Source organism: Acomys minous (assembly GCF_964271855.1).
Source record: "Acomys minous genome assembly, chromosome: 11".
Taxonomy (NCBI): domain Eukaryota; kingdom Metazoa; phylum Chordata; class Mammalia; order Rodentia; family Muridae; genus Acomys; species Acomys minous.
This window is the reverse complement of record NC_140492.1, coordinates 59,007,335-59,020,375: the sequence shown is the minus strand read 5'-3', so window position 1 is coordinate 59,020,375 and position 13,041 is coordinate 59,007,335. Positions and strand designations below refer to the sequence as shown.

At 58.1% G+C, this 13,041-nt stretch overlaps 1 protein-coding gene across 11 annotated transcripts in view; it reads left to right on the top strand.

The window, feature by feature from the left end:
• The window catches only part of TNK2 (tyrosine kinase non receptor 2), a 37,884-nt gene extending 25,245 nt beyond the window's left edge, over positions 1–12,639 (top strand). For 3 of the 11 annotated variants that reach the window (XM_084801478.1, XM_084801475.1, XM_084801471.1), the window contains exons 6-16: positions 56–333; positions 849–975; positions 1,368–1,514; positions 1,609–1,703; positions 5,534–5,728; positions 7,939–8,030; positions 8,669–8,713; positions 9,315–10,663; positions 10,756–10,851; positions 11,010–11,137; positions 11,827–12,639. In XM_084801478.1, coding sequence (XP_084657604.1) covers positions 56–333; positions 849–975; positions 1,368–1,514; positions 1,609–1,703; positions 5,534–5,728; positions 7,939–8,030; positions 8,669–8,713; positions 9,315–10,663; positions 10,756–10,851; positions 11,010–11,137; positions 11,827–11,833 — 2,559 coding nt within the window. In that variant the 3' untranslated portion in view covers positions 11,834–12,639. Of the gene's footprint in view, positions 1–55; positions 334–848; positions 976–1,367; positions 1,515–1,608; positions 1,704–5,533; positions 5,729–7,938; positions 8,031–8,668; positions 8,714–9,314; positions 10,664–10,755; positions 10,852–11,009; positions 11,142–11,826 lie in introns of all 11 variants that reach the window. The other 8 variants (XM_084801473.1, XM_084801474.1, XM_084801480.1 and 5 more) reach the window with 4 other exon arrangements.
• Positions 12,640–13,041: the final 402 nt, after the last annotated feature.

Here is a 13,041-nt window from a genome sequence, read left to right as displayed (position 1 = left end):
GGGTGGGGGAGAGCGGCTACCGGATTTATCCTCTTTGTCTTCCGTATGGCCTCAGGTGACAGAGCTGGCACCTCTAGGATCTCTGTTGGACCGGCTACGTAAACACCAAGGTCACTTCCTCCTGGGGACTCTGAGCCGCTACGCTGTACAGGTGGCTGAGGGCATGGGCTACCTGGAGTCCAAGCGGTTCATTCACCGTGACCTGGCTGCTCGGAATCTGCTGCTGGCTACCCGTGACCTGGTCAAGATTGGGGACTTCGGACTGATGCGGGCCCTGCCCCAGAATGACGACCACTATGTCATGCAAGAACATCGCAAGGTGCCCTTTGCCTGGTGAGGGGCAGGTGCTGCTGGCTTGTAGGGCCTGAGCTCCAATCCAGTCTCAGCAGACCCACGCCTCAAACTTCTGGGGCCTCTGTTACCCACCACAGGACTGCCCTGGCCCGTCCTCATTGTTTCTGGGCCTGGGATGCCTTTCTTATGTATTTATATGTTTGCACATCCACCCAAGGAATTCTGCAGGGTGGTACTAGAAGGCATAACTGCTTTTTGGACCCAAAGGGCAGTAGGTAACAGGACTGGCTGTTAGTATGGCGAGTAGCCGGGCTAGGCCAGTCAGTAGGCGTGTCTGGGTAGAGCTGGTGGCAGGCAGGAATAGATTGTGCATCATCTGTAGGCTGTGACTAGTGCTCTCCACGTGCATATCGTGGTGGCACCTGGCCTGCCCCTGGTTGGGCTGATAATTTGCTGAGATCATGGAGTCTCCTGGTGACAGAGGTAGTAGCTAAGGGGGAGTAATAGGTAGAGGTCCCCAAGAAACCTTCCCTTTGACCCTTACCTGTTTTCAGGTGTGCCCCTGAGAGCCTGAAGACGCGGACTTTCTCCCATGCCAGTGACACCTGGATGTTTGGGGTCACGCTGTGGGAGATGTTCACGTATGGCCAGGAGCCCTGGATTGGTCTCAACGGCAGCCAGGTGAGGGGGCTGGGAGAGGGGGTTCCTCATGGGGCAGTGGGAGTACTCCATCCCTGGCTCCCAACCTGAGCTGGCTGGAGCTGGTTCTTTTCCGGTAGACTCCCATCTCTTGCACACCCCGTGTTGACAAGGCATCTCTGAGAGCTTCCAAAAGAGAAGGCGTGACCAGAGCGTCACAGGCAGGGATGGGGTAGGAGGACACGGGTGAGAAATGAGTCCCGGGCACAGCTAGGACTGGGAATAGACGTCTTTGGGCTCTGGGGACAGAGCCTTCCCTAGCAGCAGAACTTTGTTATGGCGGGCAGGCGTGTCAGGCAGCATCCTCAGCTGTAGGACAGGTCAGCGGGAAGGTGCTCTGCTGTCCCTAACCTCTGCGCCACCCTGCCTGGCAGATCCTGCATAAGATTGACAAGGAAGGGGAGCGCCTGCCCCGGCCTGAGGACTGCCCCCAAGACATCTACAACGTCATGGTCCAGTGCTGGGCCCACAAGCCAGAGGACAGACCCACATTTGTGGCCCTTCGGGACTTCCTGCTAGAGGTGAGGGGCAGACCTGCCCGCAGTGGCTCAGGGTGCAAATGGGATAGTCCGAGGCTCAGTCCTGGGCTGGGCAATGACCTGTTCCTGCCCCCAGGCTCAGCCTACTGACATGCGGGCTCTTCAGGACTTTGAGGAGCCAGATAAGCTGCACATCCAGATGAATGACGTCATCACTGTCATCGAGGGAAGGTAGGGCTCTGCCTCCAAGGTTCCCGTCCCAGCAAGCAGGCAGGAGTGGGCAGTGTCCAGGTGACAGGCCTCACTCCCACTGCTTAGGTGGGATTTTCCCTGCTCACCCCAGCCCACTGCCCTTGCCCACTGGGCTCCAGCCCTGGCTGTGTGTATTAGGGCCAAAGTGCCCTTGTGCTGAGGAGTAGGGCTGTGGCTCAGCTTGGCCTCAGAACTGGGAGCCAGGGCTAGAATTCCTGAGTGTTTCTCATTCTCCCCACTGCTGGCTTCAGCATAGGGGTCCCTCCCGACCCCAGTTTCTAGAGAGAAGGTTTCATGTAGCTCAGGCTAGCCATAAACACCTTATCCTCCTGCCTCTGTCTCCGCGTCGTGGGATTGTAAATGGGAGCTGCCATTCCCGGCTGCATAGAATCAGACTCCCGAACAGCCTCCCCTGCTCGGCCTCGCCCTTTCAGCAACTTTCTGTCCCTCCTGTTGAGCCTCCCAGGGTTCCCCAGTCAGCGGACTCCTCCATCCACTGCTTAGACACCCTTCCCAGCCCTTCCTGGTAAGGACTGCAGTGTGCCCGACCAGCCGAAGCTTTAGGGATGGCGTCCCTAGCCTCAGCTTCCTACCTGCATCCCCATCTGTCTCATCCCAGCACCTGCCCTGGCCCTCCAGTGGGCTGATCCCCACAGTGTCTGAGGAACTGGCTGGGGCAGGGCGCCTCTGCTCTAGGACTGTGGGTGAGTGTAGGGGACCAGGAAGAAAAGTGAGGCAGAGTGGGGATCCCCTGTACTCCCCTCCTCTGACTCAGAACTGGGTAAGGACACGTGCAGGCGCCCTTCCTGGGCTTAGTGAGTTGGGCGAGTCAGCCTGAGTCAGTGCAATGGGCCTCGGGTGTCTTGGATTCACCTGTACCCACTGTGGCCCCGTCCCACTACCACAGACCAGGGCTTTCTCATGCCGGGCTCACGTCCCATTCTTGGAGCAAGAGTGATGTTCATTCTCTAGGTTACAGAGAATGGGAGTTGACGATAGAAAAAAGAAAGCAGGAAACTGCTAGGGGAGACACGGAGGCAGGAGGGACCCACGCGCGTGTTTGGACCTGGGGAGGAAGTAAGGGGCGCAGGAGAGATAGTGCACGGGAAACAGCCTAGAGATAGGAAGACTGGAGAGGGGGAGGCCGGTGACCTCCTTGGAGGTACCTGACAGAGACTTAGTGCCAGCAGTTGGCCTTTAGCCATTCCTACTTAAAGGAGCCAGGAAGCCCTGCATCCAGCTCCGTCCTGTGCTCCTCTGGCCACGGGTGTTTACCAGTCCCGCCTCCTGCTCCAGTTGGAGCCTATGCTCCCATGGGGCAACTCAGGAGCTTCCTGCGTGTCTCTAGAACCGGTGCCCTGGGTCACTGAGAGCAAAGCAGGCTGCAGGAGGGGCCAGGGGAGTGGTTCTTCCTGGGAGGTTGTCCTGGGTGCACCCAGTCCTGCCCTTGCGCCCCAGGCTCCAGTTGGCGTCAGCTGCTGATACTGCCACAGCGGATGGTTCAGCTCCTGACCGCCTCCCTCTGAGGTGCCGGCTCTTGCTTGGTCCCTGGAGCTGCTCAGGAGGTGGGAGGTGAGGGGCACGAGGCCACAGCAGCCGGTGAGCCCTTGGGAGTGGGCCTGTGTGTGTGTCTGTGGTTGCCCAGGATTGCTGTTTGTTTGCTTCCACGTCTCCAGGTGCTCCGGCCACTGTGTCTCCTCGGGCTGGGCTCCTCTCTGTGGCTCCTGACGTTCTTCCCGCTTGTCTCCTGGCCTTGTGTGTCTCTTCTCTGCAGCTGGTTTAGTGTGCTTCCTAGTCCCAGCTCTATGAGCGTGTCCCAGTGCTCAGATTCTGTAAGCTCCATCCCCAGGGTTTCAGGCAGAGAGAGGGCAGCTAGGTATTCTGTGAGCTGAGTTTAGGGGGCTCGCCTAGATTTGGAGGTATACTGAGCATGGTAGAGCACCCCTTTAATCCCAGGTGGGAAGCAGGGCAGGAGGAGCTCTGTGAGTTTGAAGCCAGTCTGATCCATAGAGTGAGTTCCAGGACGTTTGGGATTTCATAGAAAGACCCTGTCCAAAAGAACTAAAAAATAAAAATAAAAACAGACTTGAAGAAGGTATAAGTGATGACTGGCCTCTCTCAGGGGTCTCACTTGGCAGGTAAGATGGCTGCAGCCCGTGTGTGTGTGTGTGTGTGTGTGTGTGTGTGTGTGTGTGTGTGTGTGTGTGTGTGTGTGTGTGTGTGTGTTTGTTTTTTGTTTTGTTTTTTGGGAACTGCTACTGAGTGGGGGCAGAGGTTTTGAAATCCATCGGCAGGTTCTTGGCCTGTCCTGTCCTACAGCCTCCACTTCCTGTGGTAGGAGGGGTGGAAGGCACTGAGTCTGTGCCCTTAGGGGCAAGGTAGGGTTGTGTGTGTCGTGAGCAGAATGTTTGGGTCATATTTCTGCCTCTGCTGCGGCTGAGTTAACAAGCACCTCAGGGGGGTGTGGGGGGCGGGTAGAGTCCAGGGCCAGCCCAGGGAAGTGAGGGGCTGCCTTGAGGAGCCGCTGGCATTGGGAGAGCAGCCCACCCTGGGTGCAGGGCAGGCACTGCTGTCCTACACTTTCCATGGGCAGCTCTGCGGCTGAGGTCCTTCTCTCTTTGGAATGGATCTGCTATTTTCAGATGAGACTTGTCCCTTCTCAGGGTGTTGTCCTTTCTTCCTTCCTTCCCTGCCCTTCCGACCCTGAAGGCAGGGAGTAATCACAGGGTGGCTGTGTCTGGTGGTGGGCCAGCAGGCAGCCTTAGTGACCAGAAGGCAGCTGTGGCAGCGCACAGCACCTCTCCAGGTTCTCCGTCGTGGCTCTGGGACAGATGATGTGACCGTGAGGAGATAGGGCGGGCAGTGGTGGTGTGGATATGTCCCGGCAGCAAGAGGGCTCCCACTGGTGCCCAGACTCCACCCACTTCTTTAGGTACCAGCAGCAGATGCAGGGGCCTCAGCAGTCAGCTTTTGGGGCATCTGGAGTTTCCGGAGAGAGCTTCATCCCTTTTTCCACTTGCTTGCATGCTGAATGGGCCTCAGCTGGGCCAGGTACAGGTTTGCTTGTGTTTTGTCTGCGGAGTGAGGGACTGGGGTCTTGACGGTTTGCCATACCGGAAATTCTGCGTCTCCCTTCTGGATCCCTGACTGTAAGGCAAGGGTAGGCCTCATCCTGAGGATGGAGAGGACAGCAAGGCTGGAGCGCATAGCTCTGCTCTCAGGTGGTGCGAAGCCCCACTGGGGAAAAGGCCCAGGTCTCCACGAGCTCCTGTATCTTGCAGAGCTGCGTGCAAGTGATGAATAGTAACCAGAGGGCGTGGTCTTAAACTCCTGGGCTCCCCTCGCCTGCTGTAGCACTCAGACTTCCTAGGGCGCTGCTGGACAGTGGATCTGGTGGCCATAAGAAGACCAAGGCCAGACCCTGACTGGAGGAGGGAAATAGGTAGTGTGAGAGTGACCTGGCTTTGCAGACTTAACTGATTTGAATATTGCGTCGGCTGTGATCATTCTAGTAAATGTGCTAGTCATGTCACTTGTTGGAACCTGTTTCTTTATTTGTAGACTGTAGGAAAAGCTACCCGGCCTACCCAGAGGAGCTTAGGGTAAGGCTGAGCAAATAGGCAGGCCCTCTTCAGGGAGTGGCAGGTTATGGTGCTGCTGTTGGGGAAAGTGGACTGGTATCCGGACTGATTTTGAGGTCTCGTCTCTGGCAAGGTAGCCAGGTCCCAGGAGTAAGGGACCTTGGTATGAGAAGGGTCCCTTTGGGGTCACTTGTACCTGGTATTCACTGTGTTACCTCTGTCACACAGGGCGGAGAACTACTGGTGGCGAGGTCAGAACACACGGACGCTGTGTGTAGGACCCTTCCCTCGAAATGTGGTGACTTCCGTGGCTGGCCTGTCTGCCCAGGACATCAGCCAGCCTCTCCAGAATAGCTTCATCCATACAGGGCATGGCGACAGTGACCCTCGCCACTGCTGGGGGTTCCCTGACAGGATTGATGAGTGAGTACCTGGTCCTGGTCCTGGTCTCCCAACATTGTTGACACCACGCACAAAGCTCTCGCTGGCTCCATCGATGGGGCTGGGTGTCGCTGATGGGGTAAAGGCCTCTCAGTTAAAGTGCTGCTCAAAGCAGGCAGCACCAGGAGCCGCCAGAGGGCATTCCCCAAGCCACGATGCCAGGCATGGCTAAGGCCTTGCCTGGTTGGCCTTTCCACCAAGTAGGGTCTGTCGTGGAAGCTTCTGTTCCCAGTTTTTCCTAGAGCAGGAAGCTGTTGGGCAGTCACAACCTTTGCCCCTTGGCTGCTGAGCACCTTCAGTCACCTGCACAAGATGTCACCACACCACACCTTGAAGCTTACACATAACACACACTGGTCTCCTATCCCGAGCTGATTTGGACAGTGGTCTTCCAGCCATGCACACGCGCGTGTCTTCCCGTAGTCAGTTCCTTTACTCTCTCGTGACAGGCTGCCAACAACAGGGCCTTTAGTGAGACTCTCGGACCACATACATTTCTGTGCTGTGTTGTTTCTCTGTGCCATTGTATGAGGCACTGATGGTCTCCCCTGTGCTGTCTGGTTTAGCACTGCTGGACAAGTGAGTTAGGCCCATTGCTGCATGCTGACTCTGCAAGCCTCGCAGCCCTGCAGTGTGCTGCAGCTTTTGCCTTAGATGTGTAGGTGTCTGAGGCGTGAGTTAGCAGAGGTCTTCTCTGCATTCGCTCTCTGCCCTGGCACCCCTCCCCGCAAGCTCTCAGCCTCACCGTGCCGTGTGGCTCTGCTCAAGTTACTCATTTCTTCCCTCTCGGCTGCTTTTGTTCCCGAAGCCCACCTGCTCTACTCTTGTAGAGTAGGGTGTGGAGGTGGGTTGGGACAAGGTGTAGGGGCCAGCAGAGAGCCCAGATTGGCTACGGGTGGGGAGGCCAGGACACTTCTTGCTGGGCCCCCAGCATTTTCTTTTTCCCAGCACCGCTTTGCCACATCTGTGGGGCAGAGCGCCTGTCTGTGTACAGTTTTTCACTGTAGATAAAACCAAGGTCAGGAAATCTCAAGGATGAACTCATTCTTACTTGCTAAAAAGTCCCCTGTGACTTCACCGGAGGAGGCGTTACCTTCTGACACATGGGGAGACACTTGCCTCTGAGCAGTGTTTCCGTCAGGGGGTTCCAGAGTTTTGGAGCCCCGAACCTATGAGGTCAGGTCTCATGTCTTGTGTACAGGCCCAGGCAGGAGCCAGTTTGCTTCCCAGAGGTGCGAGCAGACCTGGAAGGAGCTAAGCATGCCCCAAGTCTGTCTGCAGAGCTCACTCTGCTTGGGAGGGACTCAGTCCCCTGTAGGTAGAGTGAGGTCATTGGGGGCCCCCTGGGGAAAACCCAGAACCAGGCACTTCTTGGTGCCCCGCCCATCCTATTCAGTCTGTGTCGGCTCTCCTGCTAGGCTTTAGGCCTCTATGTCCCGTTCTCCAGCTGCCTCCTCCTGAGGGGATAGTAAAACAGGCCTTTGTTCTCCCATGGCCCCCACACCAGAACATCAGGCCCTTGAAGGGCTCACAGGAACCAGGTGAGGGCCTGAGAAAGCAGAGGGAGGGGAGGCTCCTGCAGCTGGAGGCCTGCACCCTCTGCCCCATTTCTGAAGTGCCTCAGCCAGCCCAGCCTCATTCTTCCAGGCTTTACTCAGCCGTGGTGACTAAGTCACAGATCCCAGATCTAGCGACAGTCAGCACAGGGGCTGGGGTGAGTGGGGAGCAGCCAGGCAGGTCAGTGTCTGCCCCAAGTCCTGTGGCTCGGCAGGAATCTGCCTGCTGCCCACCCTGCTATGGGCTTAGCAGCATGTGCTCCTGTCCAGTCTCCCAGGAGGGTCTTGTAGGACAAGAGCACGCCAGCAGGCAGATGCCCAGCATGGCTTGGAGGTGCCGTCAGTTATTAAGGACCAGCTTCTCAGCTTGGGTCAGGTGTCCTGTCCCCGTGGTGGGCCCCTCTGGGTGAAGGGTTAGGAGCTATACAGACCCAGGAGTCTGGCAGCCTTATGACTCGGGTCTGTCACTCAGCTTCCTCTAAGATACATCTTAGTCCTTTGCATTGTCCCCTAAACAGTCAGGAGGTGGCTTTGTGGTGGGTTTGGCCTGGCCTCAGAGCATGGGGCCTGCACATCTGCCAGAGGTGTCTGTCCTCTGCCACCGCTTCACCTTCTGACCTGCTTCTCTCCCAACAGACTCTACCTGGGCAACCCCATGGACCCCCCCGACCTGCTGAGCGTGGAGCCAAGCACCTCCCGACACACCCCGCATCTAGGAAGGGTAAAAAGTAAGAGTCCTTCCATCCTCGGTGTTCCAGCTTACCAGCCACCTAGAAGAGGGCACTGCCTTAAGCCGCCCTGAGCCTGCTGTTGTCCTATGGGGACAGCTGCATCCCTGGCTCTGGCTAGGCGTGGGGTGGGAGAAGAGAGGCAGCTGTATCCGCCGAGGAGGGTACCCTTGGGTTGGTCCTGCCCGGGCCCTGCAGCCTCAGCTTCCTCCTCCCTCCCTCCCTCCTCACCAGGCTCTTAAGACCCTGGCTTCCCTGACTTCCCTAACCATGCTCTTCTCTCTCAAGCCAACACCCACACCACACTCTGGTCTCCAGCTCAGCCGGAGCCCCATCCACCCCCCAGAGCCTGTGCCTGTCATTCTGGAACAGTCCTTCCACCTGCCTCCCTGCTCCCTGCTCCCTCCCATCTCAGTTGGGTTTGTGCATTTGCTTACTCCTGCTCATCTCTCCCTCTCTTCCTCTCCCCCCCTCTCCCCTCTCTCTTGTGCTTGCTTGCTCTCTCTCTCCCCCTTCTCTCTCCCATTCCTTCCCTCTTCTCCCCCTTCTCTCTGCCCTCTCTCCCTCAACTCTTCTGTCTGCTCCACCTGGCTCTGTCATTCTGTCTGCCTCCCCTGTCCGCATGGCCTTTCTTACAGGGGAGCCTCCACCTCGCCCACCTCAGCCTGCCATCTTCACTCAGAGTAAGTGGGGCTGCTCAGGGTGCCTGGGCCCCTGCCCCCGCCCTCTCTCTCCTCTCACTACTCCTCTCCTGGAAGGTACAGAGCCCTGGTGGCTGGCTGTGTGGGGAGGGGAGGCGGGTGTGTGCTGTGAGCTTCTGCTGCGGGCCTGGCCCGGCATGCCTGCCTCCCTGATCTGTACCCTCAAAGCCTGGCCTTGATCTTGCTCTGCTGTGGCTCAGCCAGCCTCACGCTCTTCAGACCGACAGAGGTGGCCTCTGGGATGTGGTGGTAGCTATCAGGACTTCCATGTCTGCTCTGATGGTGTGCCGCTGTGTGGGGGGGGGGGGTGTTACTAACTAGGAGCGAGTTAGGGGCCCTTGTGTTATGGAAGGAACGTCAGAGGCAGGTGGGAGTGGGAGGTGCCTGCTCTAGCTTAAAGGCAGAGAGAAAAGGTTCTGTCCTGTTCTGAGTGGGGTCAGATTACTCCTGGCAGAAGGAGCTAACCTTCAGTGGGTAGTTGGTGGGAGATACTTGGTTTTCTTTCACACATCCTACCTTCCCTTGTTCCCCATTTATATCTGACCCCATCTCCCTATTGGGGTGTTTTTGTTTTAAATCACAGAGCCAACATACGACCCTGTGAGTGAGGACCAAGACCCTCTGTCCAGCGACTTCAAGAGGCTTGGCCTGAGGAAGCCAGCCCTGCCCCGGGGGCTGTGGCTAGCAAAGCCCTCGGCTCGAGTACCGGGCACCAAGGCAGGCCGCAGCAGCGGGGGCGAGCTCACGCTCATCGACTTCGGCGAGGAGCCTGTGGTCCCAACCCCACGGCCCTGTGCACCCTCCTTGGCACAGTTGGCCATGGATGCCTGCTCCTTGCTGGACAAGACACCACCACAGAGCCCCACACGGGCACTGCCACGACCTTTACATCCCACACCTGTGGTAGACTGGGACGCTCGCCCGCTGCCCCCACCCCCTGCCTACGACGATGTAGCCCAAGATGAGGATGACTTTGAAGTCTGCTCTATTAACAACAGCCTAGTGGGTGCAGGGCTCCCTCCTGGGCCTAGCCAGGGCGAGACCAACTATGCCTTTGTGCCTGAGCAGGTGCAGCTGCCCCCTGCCCTGGAGGATAACCTGTTCCTTCCACCCCAGGGTGGAGGCAAGCCACCCAGCTCAGCCCAGACTGCAGAGATCTTCCAGGCACTGCAGCAGGAGTGTATGCGGCAGCTACAGGTCCCCACAGGCCAACTGACCCCCTCCCCTACCCCAGCAGGTGATGACAAGCCCCAGGTGCCACCCCGGGTACCTATCCCCCCTCGGCCCACACGTCCACGTGTGGAGCTATCTCCAGCTCCCTCAGGCGAGGAAGAGACAAGTCGGTGGCCTGGACCTGCCTCCCCTCCCCGGGTGCCTCCTCGGGAACCCCTGTCCCCTCAAGGTTCAAGGACCCCAAGCCCCCTAGTGCCGCCTGGCAGCTCTCCACTACCACACCGGCTCTCTAGCTCACCTGGAAAGACCATGCCCACCACCCAAAGCTTTGCCTCAGACCCTAAATACGCCACGCCACAAGTGATCCAGGCTCCTGGCCCCCGGGCTGGCCCCTGCATCCTGCCCATCGTCCGTGATGGCAGGAAGGTCAGCAGCACTCACTACTACCTGCTGCCTGAGCGCCCTCCTTACCTGGAGCGCTACCAGCGCTTCCTGCAGGAGGCCCAGAGCCCCGAAGAGCCAGCCTCCTTGCCTGTGCCCCTACTGCTGCCCCCACCCACTACCCCAGCCCCCGCCGCCCCCACGGCCACTGTTCGACCTATGCCTCAGGCCGCCCCAGACCCAAAGGCCAACTTCTCCACCAATAACAGCAACCCTGGGGCCCGGCCACCAGCCCTGAGGGCCACTGCTCGGCTGCCACAGAGGGGCTACCCAGGTGATGGGCAAGAGGCTGCACGGCCAGCAGACAAGATCCAGATGGTGAGTGCCAGGCCCACATCCAGGTGAAGGGCAGGGGTCTGAGGGACCCAGAGGAATGGGCCCAAGTGGTGCTGATGGGTGGGTATGCCCAGCTGCAGGCCATGGTGCATGGGGTGACCACAGAGGAGTGCCAGGCTGCCCTGCAGAGCCACAGCTGGAGCGTGCAGAGGGCTGCCCAGCATCTGAAGGTACTATCACTTCCTGCCTGCTCTGGCATCCAGGGGCCCCGAAAGCTGGCCCTGCTGCGCCTCACCCTACCCGCTAGCTCCAGTCCTGTGCCCCCATTCTGTTCGGGTACCCCTTGGCCCTAGTGTGTCCCATGGCACCACCACCCTCTGCCCCTCAGGTGGAGCAGCTCTTCGGGCTGGGTCTTCGACCACGGGTGGAGTGCCACAAAGTCCTGGAGATGTTTGACTGGAACCTGGAGCAAGCCGGCTGCCACCTTCTGGGTTCCTGTGGCCCTGCCCATCACAAGTGAGTGAGTCACATTCTGTGCCCCACCTCCCCCCATCCCAAGAGAGCTGTCTTTGGGGTATGGTAATGTGGGGGAACGCCTACCTATCCTTGAAGGGTCACACGTAGCCGGAGAGTCCCCAGCTGGTAGAGCAGAGGGCAGGTGCAGGACCCTAGAGTCAGGTGGTTTGGCTGGAAAAGAACTCCCTAAATGAACTCACTTAGACTTTTTAGACATTTGGTTTTTATGATGAGTTGATGAGTAAAAGGGGCAACAGGGAGCCCTGAAGGAGCCTGGCTCCCCAGCTGCCCCGGGGGCTTCATGGAGAGCATCTCAGTCCCGATCCCATGAGCGTATTTCTGTTTAGAGTGCCAGTTAGTGCAGGGATACTGGATAACATGAGGACGGGAACCTGGGTTTGAATCTCCAGAGCCCACGCAAAAGCCGGAGACCTAACCCGAGCCTCTGCAGCCCCATTGCTCCTGGAAGAGATGGGAGGCAGCGGAAAAACAACAGAGACCCCGTCTCAAGAAGGCGGGCGAGGTTTCCTCTGCTCTCTACACACCTTGTGGCTCGAGAGCATGCCTGTATTTACACACACACACACTCACTCACCTCAAGGCAGTGGCTCTCTTTTGTGACCCTGAATTTCCCACAAGCTGTTTATCCAGCCCATGTTGATGAACTTTCTGGTTATTTCTTCTTTCAGACGCTGACGGTTGACTGGAGAGCAACGGTTTGCCCTTAAAAGGAGCCACGTGAACCTGTCTGTGGGTCAGGGTGCCCCGTCTCAGGCCTGGAGGACCCACTACTGCCTGCTGCTCCCAGTGGACAGAGCGAGGCCAGGCAGCAGGAGGCTGGGAGCCCCGCCTTGCCCACCTCACTCACCACCCACCCAGCACTGTTCTGTATACCTTGGTTCAGCCCTCAGTGCCCCAACCAAGAGGTGGGAAGGAGCCTTGTAAAGGCGAGACGGGAAGCTAGCTGCCTGGCAGGCCCTGTGTGTGACCTGCCTCTGGCTCCAGATCAAGGCTGGGCTAGTGGCTAGTGTGTGTCCCCCAGGCTTTCCTCTGGGGGACGAGACTGAGAGGAAGCCAGGCTTGGCTTGGACAAGAAGGATATGTTGGCCACGCAGAAGAGCGGGCCAGCCCCCAACAGGCCCTCCTCAGGGCTGGGCCCTTTTCCAGGGAGCCCCTGTAGGCATCTGGAGTGTCGGGGCAGAATGTAACCCGTGGCTTCACTGTGAACTTGTGGGCTTGACTGGTCTTAGCGTCTTGTACCTGTGAGCAGTCTCAAAAGGCTGGGAAGCAGAGAAGTGTGCCAAGATCTTCTCTGGCAGGGATGGGCCGAGGCCCCAGGACTGGAAGGAGACCCCAGGGGCACCAGTAGTTTCCTGTTTGACCCTGCTGTTCCCCAGCTGCTGCTCAGTGCGTTCCCATAAGCCTCTGTTGCCAAAGTTGCTGCCCCAGCTATGGATGTCTGCTTCTTTCAGAGAAATAAAGTTCGTTTCTATTTTATGTTACTCACTTGTGCCCTCCAGTCTCCACAGAGAGCTGCCTCCCACAGCAATCACTCTCTGGCCCCACCTACAGGGGGAGGGAGGAAGTGCAGGCCCGGGAGAGCTGCTGCCTGTACCCTTACAGAGCTGGCCCAGCTTACCTCACTCACCTCAGGGGCTGTCACAGCTCTCAGGCTTCTGTAGGGGAGGACACACTTCAGGAGACAGGCTAACATCCCAGTCAGTTGGAGATAGGCCAGAAATGGATGACACCCTGGGCTTCTATAGATACAAACATTTGAACTTTGTTTTCTCTGAGTTACGTGTTTACATGGTTCTGAATTCAGAAGGTACTGGAAGGTGCATCCACCCCAGATGCCCACCCTCCTCATCCTCTCTGCCTTTATCATCTCCTGTGCACACACA